The following is a 19,781-nucleotide window of genomic DNA, read 5'->3' on the forward strand; positions in this document are numbered from 1 at the left end:
GGGGAGGAGTTTTAATGGCAACACCAGAATTAGAATCATTACATGCCCCCATCCCATCCATTCTGGCCTCAGAGCTCTTTCATGAAGAAGAGAGCCAAAGAATGGGCAATACAGAAATAAATAAACCAGTGCATGGAGAATCTCAGATATCCAGTGGCATCATCAGTGTTATAGATTTCGTTTGATATCTCAATCCAAAAGGATTTCTCCATCGGGCAATAATTAGATGCAAAGCAATGCAAAGATGATATGATGTGAATGTTTTTCCTCAAGATCTCACTGTCTAAGGAAGGAAAATAAATGCAACCATGAATCTAGATTCACTTCAGACCACTTTTTACGTTATTACATGTATTGCAACTAAATAGAAAGTATCTCACCACGTACCACCACCACATGTATAATTCTGTTCTCGTTTAAACTTACTCCAGAATTGTTTCCCCCACTTTTCTATGACATTCTAGGCATAGATTAGTGCCTTAAATCTGGCACAGATTAGTACACCACTCCCATCACCACGAATTTTATCACATTTTCTCATAAAAGGAGAAGAAAAAAAAAAAAAGACAAAGCTATCCAACAAAGGATAATGTGAAACACCACCCTTAGATTTTCACATATTTAAGTTTTCTTTTTTAGTAAAAATTACAGAAACACTGATATAAAGTCATATTTATTCCTGGGAGGGAGAATGTGTATTTCTACGTATGTAAGAGTCAAGTCAGATGATTACAATTTCTTTAAAGGACTACTATTGTTATGAAGGTTCCAGATCATAAGGAGCCCCAGAATTCCCCTACCTTATCAATGCCGTTAGAAAGAAACACACAATATATATACAATGAAATATTCCTCAGCTATCAGAAAGGACAAATATCCATTTGCTTCGACGTGGATGGAACTGGAGGGTATTATGCTGAGTGAAGTAAGTCAATCGGAGAAGGACAATCATTATATGGCCTCATTCATTTGGGGAATATAAAAATTAGTGATAGGGAATAAAGGGAAAGGAGAGAAAATGAGTGAAAATATCAGTGAGGGAAACAGAACATGAGAGACTCCTAACTCTGGGAAGCAAACAAGGGGTAGTGGAAAGGGAGGTGGGCAGGGGATGGGGTGATTGGGTGACGGGCACTGAGGGGGGCACTTGATGGGATGAGCACTGGGTGTTATGCTGTATGTTGGTAAATTGAACTCCAATAAAAAATATACCAAAAAAGGAAAGGAAAAGAAAGGAAAGGAAAGGAAAGGAAAGGAAAGGAAAGGAAAGGAAAGGAAAGGAAAGGAAAGGAAAGGAAAGGAAAGGAAAGGAAAGGAAGAAAGAAGAAAGAAAGAAAGAAAGAAAGAAAGAAAGAAAGAAAGAAAGAAAGAAAGAAAGAAAGAAAGAAAGAAAGAAAGAAAAAGAAATAGCCAGGCCAGTCTTGCAAACCCTGCAATAGCCTGGACTGTAGTAGCCATTAGAATTTAATGCAGATGACCCCAGAGCAGACGAAGTCATGGGAGCCACCTTCTCCATCCCTCTGCCTTATGAAGTCCTAGAAAGATGTGACTCTCCTTTACCTTCATAAATGTCACCGCATTCCAAAAGGACCTACCCTTCCTGGTTCAGGAGCATGTGCAGGATGCTCCGAGGCAGCCACCCTCCCTCCCCTGCACGATGAAGGCCCCCAACTGGGCCCTCAACCACTTCCCTTCCTCCTCTGGGACTTGGCACCCTGGGCTTCACAGTCTTCTGAAGCTTCCTGTTTCATTTGCACCCATCACACCACCTGAGGGCCATCTCCCATGGCGCTCCCAGCCACAGTTCACCCCTGCCTGGGTCACCCCCACCCCTGCTTTCATTGCCTGGCTTCCCTGGGTGGTAGCCCTTCTCTACCTCCATATTTTTACGGATATTTTATCTTTAACATCCAAGGTCTGCAAGGACCCCCGCACAGCGCCTGATACAAATAAGTGTTCAAAAACAGCAATCCTGATTATTACTATTACGGCCAGCCTTATTATTGCACCCCCGTAAATCCACCAAAATATCTCTGCCACGTCACCAACAGCCTCCCAGGTAAAAACACCCCTGCTTCTTTAACATTTCTTTCTCTGGCTTCTAGGACAACCCTCTTGGCCCAGGGTCTCGCAGACTTTAGAATCAGGAGGTTAATCAGCACCCGCCTCCAGCCCCCTCACCCAAAAAGCAGGTGCTGCAAATCCCAACCTCCCAGCATCGAGGCTGTTGCACGCAGGGGCCCTCTTCCCCCACAGGCCTCACTCTCTGGCTTCTTGGAGGTCCCAGCCCACGTGTCACCTCCCCGGAGGGGACCTCCCCGACCGGCAGGAGCACCTCAACCAGAGGCAACAACTCGGTGAGCTCCAAGGACAAAAGCCGAGGTGGCCCTCGTCCCCGCAGGCTGTCCTGTGGCTGGCGCGCTCCCTGCTCACCTGGATCAGCGTCTCCAGCTCCTGGGGGCTCACGCAGATGTGATCCCGCAGGAATTCCGCCTTCTCCAAGGCGATGGTGTTCTTCTGGCTGCTCTCGAAGGGCTGCTCCAAGGCCCGGAACACCAGACCGCCCGTGACGAGGTAGACCACGACGACCACAAAGATGGCGACGACTGTCTTCCACTTCATGACGGTCTGCAGGCCCCCCTGGGGGGCGCCTTCCATCCTGGCTACCACCGTGGCTCGGGAGGAGATGGAGAGGCGCGGGGTCGCGTGGTGCCCGTTAGCGGCCCCCTTGGGCTGGCACACGGGGGGCGCTGCTGTCGGAACGGCCACTGAGAACAGGGCGGGGTGGGGGGGGACAGGGGGAGAGAGAGTTTGTTGATAAACATGAGACACAGAACATGCCAGAAACAAAGCACAGCTTGATGGGATGAGCACTGGATGTTATACTATATGTTGACAAATTGAATTTAAATGTAAAAAAGTGGAAAACAGTGTGGAGGTTCCTCAAAGAGTTAAAGATAGAGCTACCCTACGACCCAGCAATTGCACTGCTGGGGATTTACCCCAAAGATGCAGATGCAGTGAAACGCCGGGACACCTGCGCCCCAATGTTGATAGCAGCAATGGCCACAATAGCCAAACTGTGGAAGGAGCCTCGGTGTCCATCGAAAGATGAATGGATAAAGCAGCTGTGATCTATATACACAATGGAATATTCCTCAGCCATTAGAAACGACAAATACCCACCATTTGCCTCAACGCGGATGGAACTGGAGGGTATTATGCTGAGTGAAGTAAGTCAACCAGAGAAGGGCATCATTATATGGTCTCACTCATATGGGGAATATAAGAAATAGTGAAAGGGATTATAAGGGAAAGGAGGGGAACTGATGGGAAAAATTAGAGAGGGAGACAAACTATGAGAGACTCCTAACTCTGGGAAACAAACAAAAGGTTGCAGAAGAGGAGGTGGGTGGAGAGATGGAGTAACTGGGTGACGGGCACTTGATGGGATGTGCTCACTGGGTGCCCAGTTGTCACTGGGTGTTATGCTATATGTTGGCAAATCGAACTTAAATAAAAACAAATGTAAAAAAATAAAAAATAAAAACAAATGTAAAAAAAATGTTTAATATAAAAAGAAAAAAAAGAAACAAAGCACAGATGTCTTTCTCAAGCCAGCTTTCAAACATGAGGATTCAAAACTGGCAGTGAGGGAATCTGACCAGTTGCTAGGTACCTGTTTCAGTTCTTTAAAAAAGAGCACCAGGAGTTCTGGGTTTGTTGTTTTTTGGTTGTTGGTGGTTTTTTTAAGAGTAGTATTAACTGAGTTTGAAATTCTTATACTTTTCCACAAGGGACCAATTTAGAAAGCCAGGTCCTCTGTGATCTACAATTCATCCCTTCTCTCAGCCTCCTCGGTGAAACAATGTGTAAGTCACAGGACAAACCATCATATTTGAAAAACAGACATGTTGTTCAACTTGGAGAGGAAATAAATAGGAGCCGGATGCCCAGCTACCTGGTCCACGTACTGAGGACCACAGAATACCCAGAGTGGACAAGAGATGAACATCTAGCAGGTTTCAAAGTCCCTTTTATCCCAGGTTGTAGTCACAAAACAAAGAGAAAGAAAGGTGAACTTGCTATCAGGCAGACGGGTCAAAAATCAAACACGGCAAAGAGAGTTTGGGTCTCAGGCTACCAAAGTGAAAAACAGAAAGCAGGTAACTGGATTGAGGGAAGGAAACAACGAGTGATGTTTTATGCCGAGTAACTCAGTTCCCTGAAAAAATAATAATAAAATAGGTTCTAAGTGCATTTCTCAATAAAAAATGCAATGACTTAGATGTAATCACTCCTGATCTATTAGTGATAGAGTTTTTCTTCTATTTTCCTCCAATAAGAAGCCATTGGAAAAGAAACCTCACCTCATCTTGAGAACACATTGAACTCTCAAGGGTCCCTGGTCTCTATAAGGGCAGTTGCATTACCTTGGAAATAAATATGTGAAACTGGAGGCTTTTCCAGAATGGCAGGGAGAGCAGGGTCGTGTTGTGCACATTCTGCTATCGTGCATTTCGGAAATCTGTCCCGTGCAGCAGTGAACAGCACTGAACTTCAGTTTTGCTCTGCCTTTATTATACTAATGTGTATTATGGCCTCTGTCACAGTGCAGCCTGGCCATTGTGCAAATAAGGTATTAGGAGATGGTATTAGGTAATTACCTAAGTGGAGCAAATGATTACAGAGCAGATTGCTCGGTCCCTGCTTTGGGAAACTCAAGAAGAATAAAAGCAGGGGAATGTCACTCGCTCTCTGTTCAAAGCACCAATGACCCTGATGACCCCTTGGCCAGAAGGGTGGTCACCTCAAGGAATCTAGGTCTATAAACATCTGCCTTTCCTCCTAGCGCCTCAAAATCAACTTTTCTCTTTGAAAACCAAGCAGAACATCAGCCTTTTATTATACATTTTTCTAGCAAATAAAGTCATTAAATGCTACGTTTCCTCCTGAGTCACTGAACACCAAACCATCTGGAATGTCTCACTGAAAGATTTCAGAATCAGAATAAGCACCTTGGGCATCATGTTCTTGTTAATCCTGCCCCCAAACCACTACTTGCAGGTTCCTACAGCCCTGGTTGATACTGAAGTGCATCTTGTGTGGGGCAGCTTTCTTTCAACCTTGCTCCCACACCTCCCACTCACTCACCCTCCTTGCTGTATTTCTCAGTCCCTTGTGCCTCTCACCATTCCCAGGACCACCAACCTCCTCAGTGCCATCATCACAGCTTACCTGGACCAACCCAGCAGCCTCCTACATGACCTCCCCGCCTCCACTCTCACCCACCTTTGACAAATCTGGTGTTAAAAAACACTTCTGGAAGCACCTCCTCCCCTTTTCCCCTGCTCCCTCTGGGGTTGCCAGAATAATGGCCCCCAGAGATGTTCATGTCCTCAATCCCGGGGCCCTATGCCTGTGCTACCTGACATCAATTCACAAAAGGAACTTTGCAAATGTGATTAAGTTAAGGATCTGGAGATAGAGAATTCTCCTAGGTTATCTGGGTGGGTCCAATGTAATCACAAATGTCCTTAAAAGAGGGAAGCAGGAAGGTTAGAGAAAGACGTAAGGAAGGGAGCAGAGGTCACAAGCCACAGGATGGAATCAGCTCCTAGAAGCTGGAAAAGGCAGGGAACAGACTCTCCTCTAGAGGCTCCAGAAGGATCCAGCCCTGCCTACACCTTAATTTTGGTCCAATGGGACATTTTTGAACTTCTGACCTCTAGTACCACAAGATAATAAATAGGTATTGCTTTAAGCCACTAAGATTGTGGCAATTATTTACAGCAGCAACAGGAACCTCATACATGCCCACTAGACTAGCTCTCTCTTGGCCCACACTCACTGCGCTGTGCTGTTAATAGAGCCTGTTTACTTGTCATTTGACCTAGAGCTTCAGGAGGGTAGGTCCTGAGTCTATCCTCTCACCTTTGTACCCCAGTGTCCTATACAGTGCCTGGCTCACAATACACTGATTCAATGAATGGAGAATAAAAGGAAGAGATATTGGCACCTCCAATCCACACATACAGTGTGATTGAGTGGTGTTCGGTGGAAAGAGCTTGGCAGTCCACCAGCACTCAACAGCAGATGCTCCAACACAGCAGTGCTCTGTTCCCTCCTCCACACCTTCATGGGTGTTCCTTTGGCCAGCAGCCTCTGCCCCACCTTCACCTCCTGGGAAACACCCAATCTCCTCCATCTCAGCTCAAAGCTGCCTCCTCTGGGAAGCCATCCTGGACTCTCCAGGCAGGCTCGGCAGGCCTGTCTCCCCCACAGCTTATAAATTCCTTGGAGTCTGAAAGCTTGTCTTTTGATTGTTGGATCTCCATTTCTTGGCACAGTGCCTGGCATAGATCAAATGTTTGTTTTCTGTTGTTGTTAACTCCTTCAGACTATAAACAAAAGCCTCATCAGAATCACCACCACCCTCAGTAACAAGCATTTAGCCAAGTCAGCATGAGGTGCTTGCTGTGCTGTGGTGGGGATAAGTCAGGGCCCCTCCCAGCCTTGGGGGTTTGACATTCTACTCAGGGAACATCCTCCACAGGGTCAGGTGCCAGACAGTAGGAGGAAGCCTGATGACAGCCTTGTACTTGGAGGTCAGCTGGACCCAGGTCTCCTTCACTGACTTGCATCTTGGATGTTTCCAAGGCTTCTAGCATCCCTGAGGCCGAGCAGAATTGGGCCTGACAAAGGTCTTTCGCAGATCACTTCCTGATGCCAGTTTGCTAAGAGGCTGTCCCTGGGAGCAGAGTCTGAAGAGAATCCACTGATCCTGAGTTTCCAAAGTACCAGGAGCAAACACCGGAGTTTCAGTCCCAAATCCATGAGTGTCTGGTTGACCTGGAAACCATCACTTCATTTCTCTGTTTCCTCATCTGCGGAAGGTGGACCATAAGGACTCCATTGGAGGGCTGCAAGGCACATGCATGCTCATGGCCGCCACATATCTCTCTTTGCAGATAAAGAAACTGAGAGCCAGAGAGATTTCATGACTAAACTGAGGTCAAGGGGGCAGAAAGTGGGGGAACCAGGATTAAAATGAGAGTAATCTGACTTCAAAGTCCATTCTCTTCTGGAGCATAGGAACAGAAAAATAGGATGCAAAGAAATCCCCTTGGTGGAAAGGGCCCTTTTATCTGAAATGTATCAATAATGGATGGGGTACAGAAAGTAATGACCTATCATTCTTCACAACTCCAAAAGCATTGCCAAGAATCAATGAGAAGAGAAAGGCTGGAAGGGCAATACCCCTTCAGCAAATTTTCGTTTTAAAATGTTCCCTCAGGGCACCTGCGTTGGCTCAGTGGTTAAGCATCTGCCTTTGGCTCAGGGTCTGATCCCGGGGTCCTGGGATGGAGTCCCATATCAGGCTCCCTTTAGGGAGCCTGACTGTCCCTCTGCCTATGTCTCTGCCTCTCTGTGTGCGTCTCTCATTAATAAATAAATAAAATATTTTAAAAGTAAATATAATGTTTCCTCACAAACGTTCACTGATTCCACTTTTATCTAAACATGGGGAGATATGGGAGCATGCTCAGAAATCTGCTGCTTCTTGGTCAAACGAGTTCATAGCAGTTTGAAGTTGTCAGGCTTCCCCCACTTCCTTGTACTTACTGCATTGCCCATTCTTACAACCAGTCAATAAACATTTGAGTCAACTGGGCACCATGCTTGGTGCTGGGGATCCGGAAATGAATAAGATACATCCCTGCCTTCAAAGTCAGTGGGAGAGTTGACAAGGATCTCACACACTCATAAGCCTAGTTTATGGTCACAAAAACTTCTGTGCAGAGCAGGTGTCATAATCTATCCAAGTGAAGCACTAAGTCTGGGGAGGTGATGCTGACCAGCCTATGGCAAGCAGTGGCATCCTTGGATTCATCTTCAGACACCTAACCCCAAGTGCCTCCACTCCTCCCTGCCACTGGAAACAAATGACACTCACAGGATTCAGGGTTTCTTGGAAACCTGAAATGCGGCCATCTCAGAGGGGCCACTGTCACACAGCAACGTGACTCTGCCTATCAACCCAGGCAAAGTACAACTGATTGCAACACACTGGCAAGAAGCAGAGAAGTCCTGCCCTCCATCCCCACCCCCCAACCCTCAGCCTTCCCAGGCCTGGAATCAGGCCAGGGCCACCTGCAGCGGCAGCTCAGAGCTTCCAGAGAGCTCCAGGTGCACACTGAGCCTGGCATCCCCAAAAAGCTTCCTGGATGTAGACAGACTCCAGGCAAGTGCAGAGGGTGGGTGTGGGGGGCCCTCACCTGCCTGCAGCAGTCACAGCAGCTGGTTTCACCATGACCATCCTCCAGGAAGAGTAGAGAGTATGCTTCCACATACCCCACCAGCTGAACCTTGTTCTTCCAGCTTCCATCTGATGGCCGTACCTTAAAGGTGGCCAAGCTCATCCTAGTAAGAATGCAGTGACGCTCAAGTGACACACACTAAATGAGCAAGCCATGCACGTCCCCAGAACGCCACCACAGGAAAGGCTCTCCCTTTGGATTCAGTGATTTTTCTCTCTCCTCATCTCTTAAAACGCCAGGCTTTGGAACCAAATGGAAGAGACCAAGGCATTGGGCAATGTCTGCGAACCTTCACAGACAGAGAGTCAAGACAGGAGGAAACCAAGGCTGAAAGGGGAGGAGGGAGGAGCTGAGGACATGCTGCCACCTTGACTCACATCTGTCCTGGCCTCTTTCTTTAGGGCAGACTCTTGTCTTCTTTTACCAGAATGGCTTCCAAAGCCCCCAGTCCTGTCCCCTGGAATCCATCCTCCACATCGCAGCCAGGTGGCGCTCTCCCAGGTGTGACTCCGAGCACATCTACCTCGTACTTCAGCTCCTCTGAAGCCACCACAGGCGATTCAGTCAAGTGCAGGCTCCTTCCAGGACCCGCACCTGCCTGTCTCCCAGCTCTCCTGCTGCCACGCCCCCATACACAACCTTTGACCCAGCCAAACCCAGCAGCACCCTGACCCTTGCATGCTTAGCCCCCTGCTGATGTCACCCTCTGGGCCCCCTTGCTTCCCAGATACCTTTCTTCTTCCCACTCTTTATCTGGCCAAAAATAACACCTCCTACTGCAAAGCTCATTTTGTGTGTCACCACTTCCAGGAAGTCCTCCCTGCCTGCCCACCCTCCCCCAGTATAATCAGATGTCCTGCCTCTATGATCCCTTCATGCCTCAGTGCGGAGCTTAGCACACAGCCTACAACTGAGTTGCTCTTGCTTGTAATTTGCTTCCTTCCTGAATTCATTCCTGCATCCATCCATATATTTACCAGCACTTCTGATATCAATTTCACACACTTGCCCAACAGAATATTTTCAGAATTCACTGAATCTGGTAGTATAAGCACTCCCAGTGGTACAGTATTTTCCTCCACAGACAGACATCCAGAGTCCAGCTGTTAAGGTTCTCAGACAGTAAACAGTCTAAGGAGAGCTCTTTGTGATTCGTTCAACTCCTGAAGAAGACAAGAAAGAGCCCAGGGCCACGGCTCCTCCTCGTCCATGCTGAGCCAGTGGGAACAGCCCCGGCCTTTCCCACTGCCCTGCTCCTGTTTCAAGATCTGGGGCTCCCTACCTAGTGTATCCCCCAACAGGCCCCACACATTACCGTGCTGGTGGAGTGACTCTATGGTCAAGGCCGAAAGGCACACAGCCACAGCTGGGGTCCCCTTGTCTAGTTCCAAAATGCTTTGTGAATAACATATTTTGTCTCTTGCTCTAAGTTTTTTCCTCCATTATTTAAATTAAGTAGAGCACTTAAAAAGGAATTTTCACCCTACCTTTCAAATTATAAATAATATAAGCAGTTGCAGTCCCCAAAACATCTCCTTTACCCTGGGGCCAAGTGTTTTAAATTCCATTGTCAGAGCCCCTTCCTTCCAGACAGAGGTTTGCTGTTCCCAGGTGTTCTGTCAAAAGCAGTTACCTCTCCTCACTGGGCTCCACAAAAGGGACCCTTCCCAAGCAGACTGAAGCCATGGATCCTTCTAAAATTCCAATCCTGGGGACGCCTGGGTGGCTTAGCAGTTGGGCATCTGCCTTCAGCTCAGGGCATGATCCTGGGGTCCTAGGATCAAGTCCCACATCGGACTCCTTGCAGGGAACCTACTTCTCCCTCTGCCTATGTCTCTGCCTCGGTCTCTGTGCCTCTCATAAATAAACAAAATCTCTTTAAAAATAAATTAAATTAAATTCTAATCCTGCTCCTGCTTAAAACCCCACAATCACTCCCATGGCTGGTTTACACAGCCTCCAATGTCCCACAGGCTCAGGCTCCATCTTACTTCCTCAGCCCTGCCTCACCCTCCACATGCTGCCCTCTGACCCCAGCAAACTCCCTTGGGTATCGGCTATCTCAAGTACATAGATCAGAAGCGGTTTTACCAATCGAACCAATTTCTTTTTTTACAGATCCACAGTAGAAAACAAAACTGAAAAATACATGTTAACCCTTTCAGGGGAAAGATCCTATGGCTTAAGTCCATAACCCAATGCACTGCCTAACCCTCTGACCTGAGGAAATCTGTTCACTGCATCCCACCCAATGATGGTGACAGAAGTAACTACAGGGACTTTGATAAATTCCTTATTTATCACAGCATAAAATACCAAGGTGATCAGGACACTAATGTGTTACAGTGATGAAAAGGGAAGGGCATTTAGAAGCTTGATGTGCCATTTATTCACTTATTCAACAAATACATGCCAACTATGTGGCAGGAGTAGTAGCAAAGTCCACACTCAGTGTCCAGGCTGTCAAGCCACCATCCACCAGGAAGCTCATGGGACCAGTTCTTTTGAGAAGTGCAAGGTCAGTGAAACCAGTGGATGTAAGCTTCCCTGTAGCTTTGATTCCCCTCAGTGTAGCTCTAATCCCTCTTCTACTCTCTGCTTCCTCTGCTCTGATCCAACCTTCCCTCCCATCCCAAACCTTTCCAAAGACACTTCAGGTCCACCATGCTGAAGACCTCCCCGACTTTCTCAGCATCTCCAGGGAGGATTCCTCCACCTTCTTTGGTGCCACCCAGGTTTCCCGTGAGGACACTGTCCTCTGAATGTGGCATTCAGGTAGAGGTTGTTCAATCTCCCTCGCCCACCATGTCAGGGCCACATTGTCCCAGAAAAATAACACTCCATGCTCTTGTGCCCAAATTCCTGTTCCTTTGAGACCCAAACCTTCTGGCTCCTCAACTGCCTCCTCTTCCCATGGCTGTCTGTGGTGGAACTAACTTCTCTCCTTGATGCCCTAAAGCTGCCATCCAGGTCCTGCTTTCACCTGAGTTAGTTCAATTATTCCACAGACAATCCATCCAATACCCAGAGGTCCCATTTCCTTGACTTCATCACTATTACCATCATCTCCAATCCACCTTGGCCAGTGACTGAGTCCGGGTTCCCTAGAAGCAGATCCCAGGATAAAGACTGGTTTGCAAACAATTTATTTAGGAAGCACTCCCAGGAGAAGCCCACAGGGAGTGGGGAAGCAGGGAGGGGAAGGGCAGGAAACCAAGGAGGAGTGTGATGCCGGCTGAAGCCCTCCTGTCCCCTGAGGCCCTGGGAGCTCTGCAGTATAAATGACTTCACATTTTTCCCACCTTGGGGCCAGGGAGCTAGGCTTTCCTTCTCTTACCCAGTCAGTCACTGGCCAATAGCCCAAGGAAAATCTTCTGAGAACGGATTCTTTGTAGGGACAAGCTACAAGGGGAGAAGCATACAGACTCTGGAGAAGGGGTCCACAGGGCCTGGAAAACACATCTGGAAGGCCCGGTAGAGCACCAACGGTTTTCACCACAGGTGCCTCTTTCTATGGCCCCACCCCAAAGCCTATCATCACAAGAAATGGCCCTGCCTCAGAAATGCTCCAGTAAAGAAATCCACGTCAGATTTGAGCATCCCATCCACCCAGCTCTCTCCCCATAACCACCTGTGTTTTCTTCCTCCCCTGCCCAGCTTGGATTGCAAGTTCAACACTTCACTCTCCAGCTAGCAAATTCAACTCCCCTCCTTCCTGTCCTTTCCTGGAGCCGCCGGGAGACAGTTATGTCTGTGTTACTCCTTCTCTCGGCTAAGGGACCCCATCCAGGCTGCTGGATGCCACTGGGACATCGAACAGCCTCGGGGATTGCTGCCACTCTCCGGCCACACAGCCAGCCAGCTGCCCTGTCTCTCGGCTCAGAAATGGGCTCAGGATAAAGGTGTATCTTACTGAACACACACCTGAAATTGGCCCTGGCGATCCCGCGGAAAGGTAGCTATCTACTTTCCAAAAGATGTTGCTGGGGAAAGCATTGAAGGGCAAGCTCTATGTATGACTAAATGGACTGTGGTATGTATTTATATATATTTAAGAACAAACTGTTGATGTAGAAGGAGCTGTATCCTCATTTTGCCCTTGTCCCAGGTCACTGAGGTGGAGTCTCAACGCTCCAGGACACTGGGCTTTGCAAGCAGCCTCGGCCGCCTGCCCCTACCAGAACAGCCACCAGTGCTCCTGCCTTGCTTCATAGTAACCAAAATCTCCCACAAAAAAAAAAAATTTGGATGGAAAAAAACATTTTAGATGGCTTTTCCTTCACTGTGCCTACGAAGTAGCAAAACGGAATGAGATCCATCAAAGGCAGAACACGGTTCCTACAAAACACCCCACAAAATGGCTTTGCCTTTCAGCATCACCCTCTGGATAATTTCCCCCTTAAAGTGGCTCCTCCGATGCGGTATCAGCGCTGCTGACATCAGCAACATTTCTGTGATTCGCTGCAAATGCAGCCATCAGACGCAGGGAGTGAGTGCAGGAGGGAGGAAGGGAGAAACCTAAAAGAAAAAGAAGAACATCCACGTTGTTCCTCCGGAGGCTAGGGAGACAGTGATGTAGCAAACATACCAGTCCATGTCTCCAAAGACCAAGAAGGGTTTGCAAATACTATTAATAGTTCTAATTAGTGAAGTCTTCAATGAATCAACAGACTTACTGAAACACTGGAGAAGCAGATCTAAAAAGATAGGAAAGGGAATCTTCAATAAGCCAGCATCCCTAGGTTTGGGGAACCAAATGGGATCTGATGAAGCCAAGAGTCATTGCTGCCAGGGGAATGCCAGGGCTGAACCAGCCTCCAGGGGAGATTTTCCAACAAGCCATGAGCTGCTGAATATAGGAGAGACCAACACCTCACTCCACCCCCAAAACATCCACCATCTCTTCTCACCAGTAATCCCTCTTGCTAGGAGGTAAATTCCTCTAGATGCCCCCTTGCACTGGACTCCTTGCTTCTAGATCTTCCAGAGTCCCAATCCCAGTGCACAGCATATAATAAGAGCTCAATTAAAGTTCATGGAACAGAATCAACAAATGTTGGTCAACTATCTATCACACTTCAGGCACCAGCAGGTGATGGAGCAGGTCCCTGGTTTCCAGAAGCTCACCAGGTAAAAAGATGGACGAATTGGGTGGAACAATCTTCACCTCCACTCCCGTGTAATTCAGAAAAGGCCCAGCACTCAAGGATTGAGAAAAGGCATCCGAAATCTCAGAGAGCAAACAGATCCCTGCCTGGATCATAAGGAAATCTGCCAAGCTGCTGTGCTGATCCTTAAACTGTTCCCCCAAGAAACAGCTCATAAAACAAGGGAGTACAGAAAGAAGTCTGCTCTGGCATCCTTTGCAAAAGTTAACTTCCTCTTCCATGTGATAGATCCTCAGACCCACACTTGTTACCCAGGCAACTTCTCTATGTGATGGGTTAGCAGCAATTAAGCGGTCATCGAAAACATATTTCCTTTCAAGGAACTGCCCAGTTATAAGAACCACAGGACCTGGCTCAGAAACCTACAACCAAAAGACACATTAGTTAATGCTGGGGCATCATAGGGCTCAATAAAATAGTGCAAAACAAAAGTGCTCCGTTCAGCTTGCCATGTAAACCAATGTTAACCAGGGATCCCATAGTCCTTCTAAATAGCAAAGCTCAGGGGAAAAAAAACACAAGAGGACAAAAAAAAAAAAAAAAAAAAAAAAAAAAGCATTTCCATAGAGTTAAACCTAACTTTTGGGTTCTCAGCCTTTAACCAAGGAATATAATTGCCAGAGAAAAATCCTAGCTGATATTTAATGTGTCGTATGCTTTGGATTCAACCCATGCTTAATTACTTTGAAGTTGCCTCTGAAGAGGTAATTGAAAATACAGTCTTGTGGTTATGATTCTTTCACTTCATCGAAAGGAGGAGGAAAAAGGGCCTAGAAATTGTTATAACCAATTAAAATGGCAAATGACACAACCCAGCTATCTTGGAATCTGTGGGCATTTCCAAGAGTTCCCTGCCATTTAAAGATTTTTAATGCCCCTCAGATGCCAGTTGCACTTAAGCTGATATAATGGGGAGGTGCTGAATTCAGCAAAGCCATTTCCTCCATAGTCATAGGGCTAAATTAGGTACATCATGGAGTTAGCACTCGGTTCCAAACACCAAAAAGTGCCGCACCACTTAATTCCCTGGAAACTTCCACAGGAGATCCATTTCCTGACATTCTCTAAATGGTTCACAGGTACCAGGAGTTTTTCCATTCACGTATCACCATAAACCACTGTTCCTCAAGGCGCACAATGCAGCTTCTATCATTCGATGAGTGCCTACTAGGTGCTCAGTACTCTGTGAAGTGCTCCAAGGGAACTTAATAGAAGCATTAGCTATTACCAGAAAAAAAGGGTCCCTCGAGGTTGGCATTTCTTATTGGTCCTTGCAACTCAACCCAGAAGCAGACCATAGGGTAGCTTCTTTTCTTTTTTTAAGATTTTATTTATTTATTCATGAGAGACACAGAGAGAGGGAGAGAGGTGCAGAGACACAGGCAGAGGGAGAAGCAGGCTCCATGCAGGGAGCCTGACGCAGGACTCGATCCCAGGGTCTGGAGGATCACACCCTGGGCTAAAGGCAGTGCCAAACCGCTGAGCCACCCAGGCTGCCCATATGTGACCATCTAGTTAGGATAGGGTTGCTAGATTTATGAGACGGCTAAAATTCACATCACATAAAATTCACCATTTTAACCATTTTAAAGTGTGTGACTCAATGTGTGCTGCAAGATTCAGCAAAAAGAAAAGAAAAGAGAAAAAGAAAAAGCAAGACACACAAATGTGTATTTCAGATAAAAAAAAAATAGGATAAGTATGTCCCATGCAATATTTGGGATATACTTATACTTAAATTTTTTTTTTCCTGAAATTCAAATTTAACTAAGTGTCCTACACTTTACTTGGCAACCCCAAGTCAGAGGGACAGGAGTAGCACAACCATCAACCATCCAACACAACCGGCCAAAATGTAGGCAAGTACTACAAGGTGATACCTATCATAAAGCCATATAAAAACAACCAGGTGTCAATCCCTGACTCCCTGTCACAACTGCTCTTCCCAGGACCTCCATCATCTGCTCCTTCACAGATCCAGAGCACACCAACATGGCCTCATTTGACTTGGCTTCCCACAGCACTCCGCAGAGGCCTTGCTCCTTCTTAAAACGCTCCCACCTCTGGTTTCTTGACACCACATTCCCAAGATTTTCCTCTATTCTCTCTGGTTAGGTCTTAGGGGTTTTTTGTTTGTTTTTAAGAGAAAGAGTGAGAGAGGGAGAAAGCACACCCGTGCAAGTAGGGGGAGGGGCACAGGGAGAGGGAGAGAGAGAATCTCAAGCAGGCTCCACGCTCAGTGCAGAGCCTGACATGGGACTCCATCTCACAACCCTGAGATCATGATCTCAGCTGAAATCAAGAGTCGATGCTTAACCAACTGAGCCACCCCGGGCACCCTTCTCTGGCTACGTGTTTTTAAGTCCACAGATTCCTTTTCCTAAAAATGTGTAAGTATTGGATTTTCATGGGGCTCATCCCTGAACCCTTTCTTCTCTGCATTCTCCCCATGACTAATCTATTTCATGGCCCTGGTTTTAAATGCCACCCACTTGCTGATGACTCCTGGATCTTTATGCCCAGGGAAGCAGCAGACAGAGGCGAGCAGGAGGCAACTCAGGTATCAGTGTGCAAAAGCCACAGGAGCTACAGGCATGCTGCATCCCAGGTGATAAGCCAAGCCAACACTGGAGGAGTCCAGAGCCCCCTGCTGCTGATGAATGGGGTAGCTCTGATGGCCACTGGGGTTACAGGGACACTGATAACTGGGTCACCACAGTTATCACCATACCATCTGGGCCACTTACCACCAGAACAGGAACCAAGTAGTTAATGACGACAATCTCAAAGTCATCCTCATGGACTATATAGAGGGCCGTGTAGCCACTACCCAAGAAGCCAGGCTTCATCTGTGTGTATGCCAAGAGGGTGTGGGCTTTGGAATGCTCAAGGCCAAGGTAGCTGGAGGAGCCCCTCACCCAAACAGTAGCATCGCAATGGCCACTGGTGAAAGCTGGAGTCAGAAAAGAGATAAACATTTGGAAAGACAGACTTCCCCTGGAACAACTGTCCTGGACTGTAGGGGGAGGGGAGACTGTTTCTTCCAAGAATAAATTTCAACTCCTTAAAAAACCGCTTTGACTACCAGCTTCACAGATGCAAATACCAGTGGTTCAGTTTCGTTGGCATATCTCAACTGCGTCTCACACTCGGTAGGTCCCACTTGTACTTGATCGCCAACCTGCCAAAAGAGAAGGCTCCTCTCCCAAGGTATTAGCATCCACCCAGTTTGCTCAGCCAAAAGGCCAGATCCTCAGAGGCAACCTCACTTCAGCCTCCCTGTTCCTTCCTCCCTCCCAGAGTTCTGCCATTTTTACCTCCAAACAGACCTAGAACGAGCCCTGGCCCTTCTTCTCCCTACCCCAACATCGGCCCAGGCCACCACCCTTCTGCTGGACTCTGCCCGTTGCTCCTCACAGACCTTGCCACTCCCACTCTCACCCCCCATACACACCCCGTCCCCACCCCCTGCACCCCAGCCTCCCTTCACTTTACACAGGGTCTTCTTCCCTCCATTCTTCTCACGGCTGACTCCCACCCATCGTTTGGGTCTCAGTTTAAAAGTTGCCTCAGAGAGGTCTTTCCTGGCCACCTTAAGCAGCCACTCTCCTTTTTTCTCTCCCTTTGCAGGTGGCTATATTATGTACTGGTTTACTGTTGGTCAGCCATCTTCCCCAGCACCTGCCCCATTAGACTGTCAACTCCAAGCACGGAGATCTTGCTCATTTGGTTCACTTTTATGCACTCAGGGCCTAGCATAGCACCTGGCACATGATAGGCATTTGATAAATAATTTGAATGAATACATAAAGTCAAGGGAGAGGTTTATTGTGTAATAATTACAAATCATCCCAAAAGTCAATCCTATTATTTTTTACCTAAAGGATATCCTGAATATCGGCTAGTCATCCAACACTCTCAGCTAGAGGATATAAGGCAAACCCAGTGTCTGTCTAATTCTAAAGGCCATCAAGAAATCCTGCTGCCTTCATGCTCTGTTACAAGAAATTCTCTGAAAGAGCAGCTCCAACCGCAATCCTGTATTCATCCAAAAATTCAACCTGAGTTTCTTATTAGTTTGGTACTAATAAATCCTGCCATAATCCCAATCCGCAGTCTTTGGTGGGAACGGAGAGCCAAAGCTGAGACACAGGAGACACCTGCTTTTCAGGTATACCCCAAGACAAATCAGCAAGCAGCCATCCTTCCACCATCGACATGAAGGTGAGCTACATCTTTCCCCAGGATCTTCCATTTAAGCACCCCGCTGCATGCTGTCTCAAACCAACTCCTTTTTCACTCCTATTTGGGAAATGTCCTCAACTGAGAGCACTGAAGGTACAGAAAGGCATTCCTTTGGAAGTGACACATAATATCTTCTTATTCTTACTGCCTAGAAGCCTGTCATCAAGCCCTTCCATGCTTACGAATCAACAGAGGCTGGAATCTATGATTCCACAGGACTGCCCCATTGCACAGCCCCAGGAGATCCATCCACAGTGGTACAATACAAAACCTGCACAACTGTACACAGTGGCTCTACCTCTTAAGGCCTACTTCGGCTCTGTCAAGTCTGTGATCACTATAATTTGGGCATGAACTAAAAAAAATTGTTCTTGTGCCAGAAAATTCACATTTCCTTTCATCACAGGTGAACAATTACTGGATACATCTATGAAACTCTGCAGTCTGCTCAAGAAGAGGATGATTATCACACTTCAAGGTTATTTTTTTAATCACTTCCTATCAAAAAAACTTGACATGGAAAAGTAAACTGAAAACAAAGATCACGGTATGATCACTGTCTGGGACATATTTACAGACATACCAAATAAATCAGTCAGGATAATCTGTAAGATCTAAATGAAACCAAAAGTCTTAAAAATGGAATAATCCCTCTCTCTCTTCTGTGACTTTTAGTTTTATGGATTTGTACTTGCATGGATGGTGCTTTAAAAGTTACATTCTACAGCACACGGTAATAGAGATCTTGTCAGCAGAAAAAAACTTTAGCTAGTGACTGAGATCTTGAGCCTGAAATTAGGTTAATGACAGTAGTACCACTCAGAGACCAAATCTGTAAACTACAAATGCAATAGTATATTGCATTATATATAATATAGTGTGGTATAATCTAGTGCATCATATCAACTCAAAGCAAGCTGTAGGGCTAGGATTTAGAGAAGGCGTCCAAAGTCATATGAGCTTTGCATCCTTCTCAATCTCTACACTCAGTCCAAGACCTTCGTGGGACCCAGAAGACTCATGGAACACGGATGGAAACAATGAATCTGGAAGAAAGAACACCAAAGGGAATACCCAGCTTTATACTAACTTGCCCTGTCATCTTCAGCATGCAGTGTGGGAGCAGACGAAGTGGGCACAAATGCCAGCTTGTGTCACTTAATCTACTACTCTACTACTCTCCCTTATCCATAAAATGGAAACAGTAACCTGCCTCAGGGGATTACACTGCTAATTAAATGGTGTCATACCCATAAGGTGCTTACTATATTGAATGGCTGTCATGAGTATTTAACAATCGCTAGTTGTGATAATAATTAATTCATTAGATAAGGTCTATAGGATGGGAAATGTGTTCCTGAATGCTGAATACAATGCTAACTGAAAACATGTGGGGTCTTGTTTTGACTGGTTTTATTGTAACTATCATTAGGGATGGTCACGGGCTTTCTTCCTCTCCAGAGACTAGTTAATAGAAAGCCAACTGTACTCATCTTCAACTTTTGGCTTGTAGGCTCCTTGCGGCAGCTCCATTTGCCTCCACAGCGATTGGCTCAGGGTCCTGCACACAGTCCGTCAGTATTCCATCAGAGTTCTTAAATGAATGAGAGCTTACCAGTTCTGAATCCAATGCAACAAAGGCCAAGCAGTCCAATCCTTTGATAAATAAAAAAGACCCTCACATCAGAGCACGTCCAAAATTTAGAAGCACGCTGGATCCTTCAAGCCAGTTGGCCCTATAAATAGCCTCCTGGTTAAGTCTCAAGACAGACTGACTGTATTTTTTTCCAAACAACATCTCCTGTCCCGTGCTCTTCTTACCATGAGACTCTGATATTCCTCCCATGAGGTAGAAGTATGATCCTTCTTTTTGAATCTGGACAGGCTTGTGACTAAGGCAAAAGGCATACTGTGGGACCTCCAAAGCTTTCATAAAAGACCACACTACACTTCTTCCTGGTTCTCTTGGGACACTCACTCTAGGAACCCAGCTTCCATGCTATGAGGAAGCCCAAACTAAGCCATATGAAGAGGCCACATAGCATGG

General features: G+C 46.7%; 1 protein-coding gene across 2 annotated transcripts in view; it reads right to left on the bottom strand.

Annotated features, from left to right (window-relative positions):
* KCNK10 (potassium two pore domain channel subfamily K member 10) overlaps positions 1–19,781 on the bottom strand; it is a 130,479-nt gene that overhangs the window by 70,070 nt on the left and 40,628 nt on the right. For both annotated transcript variants that reach the window (XM_072839610.1, XM_072839611.1), the window contains exon 2: positions 2,434–2,768. In XM_072839610.1, coding sequence (XP_072695711.1) covers positions 2,434–2,768 — 335 coding nt within the window. The remainder of the gene's footprint in view (positions 1–2,433; positions 2,769–19,781) is intronic.

The sequence above is a fragment of the Canis lupus genome, chromosome 9 (genome assembly GCF_048164855.1).
Source record: "Canis lupus baileyi chromosome 9, mCanLup2.hap1, whole genome shotgun sequence".
Classification (NCBI taxonomy): domain Eukaryota; kingdom Metazoa; phylum Chordata; class Mammalia; order Carnivora; family Canidae; genus Canis; species Canis lupus.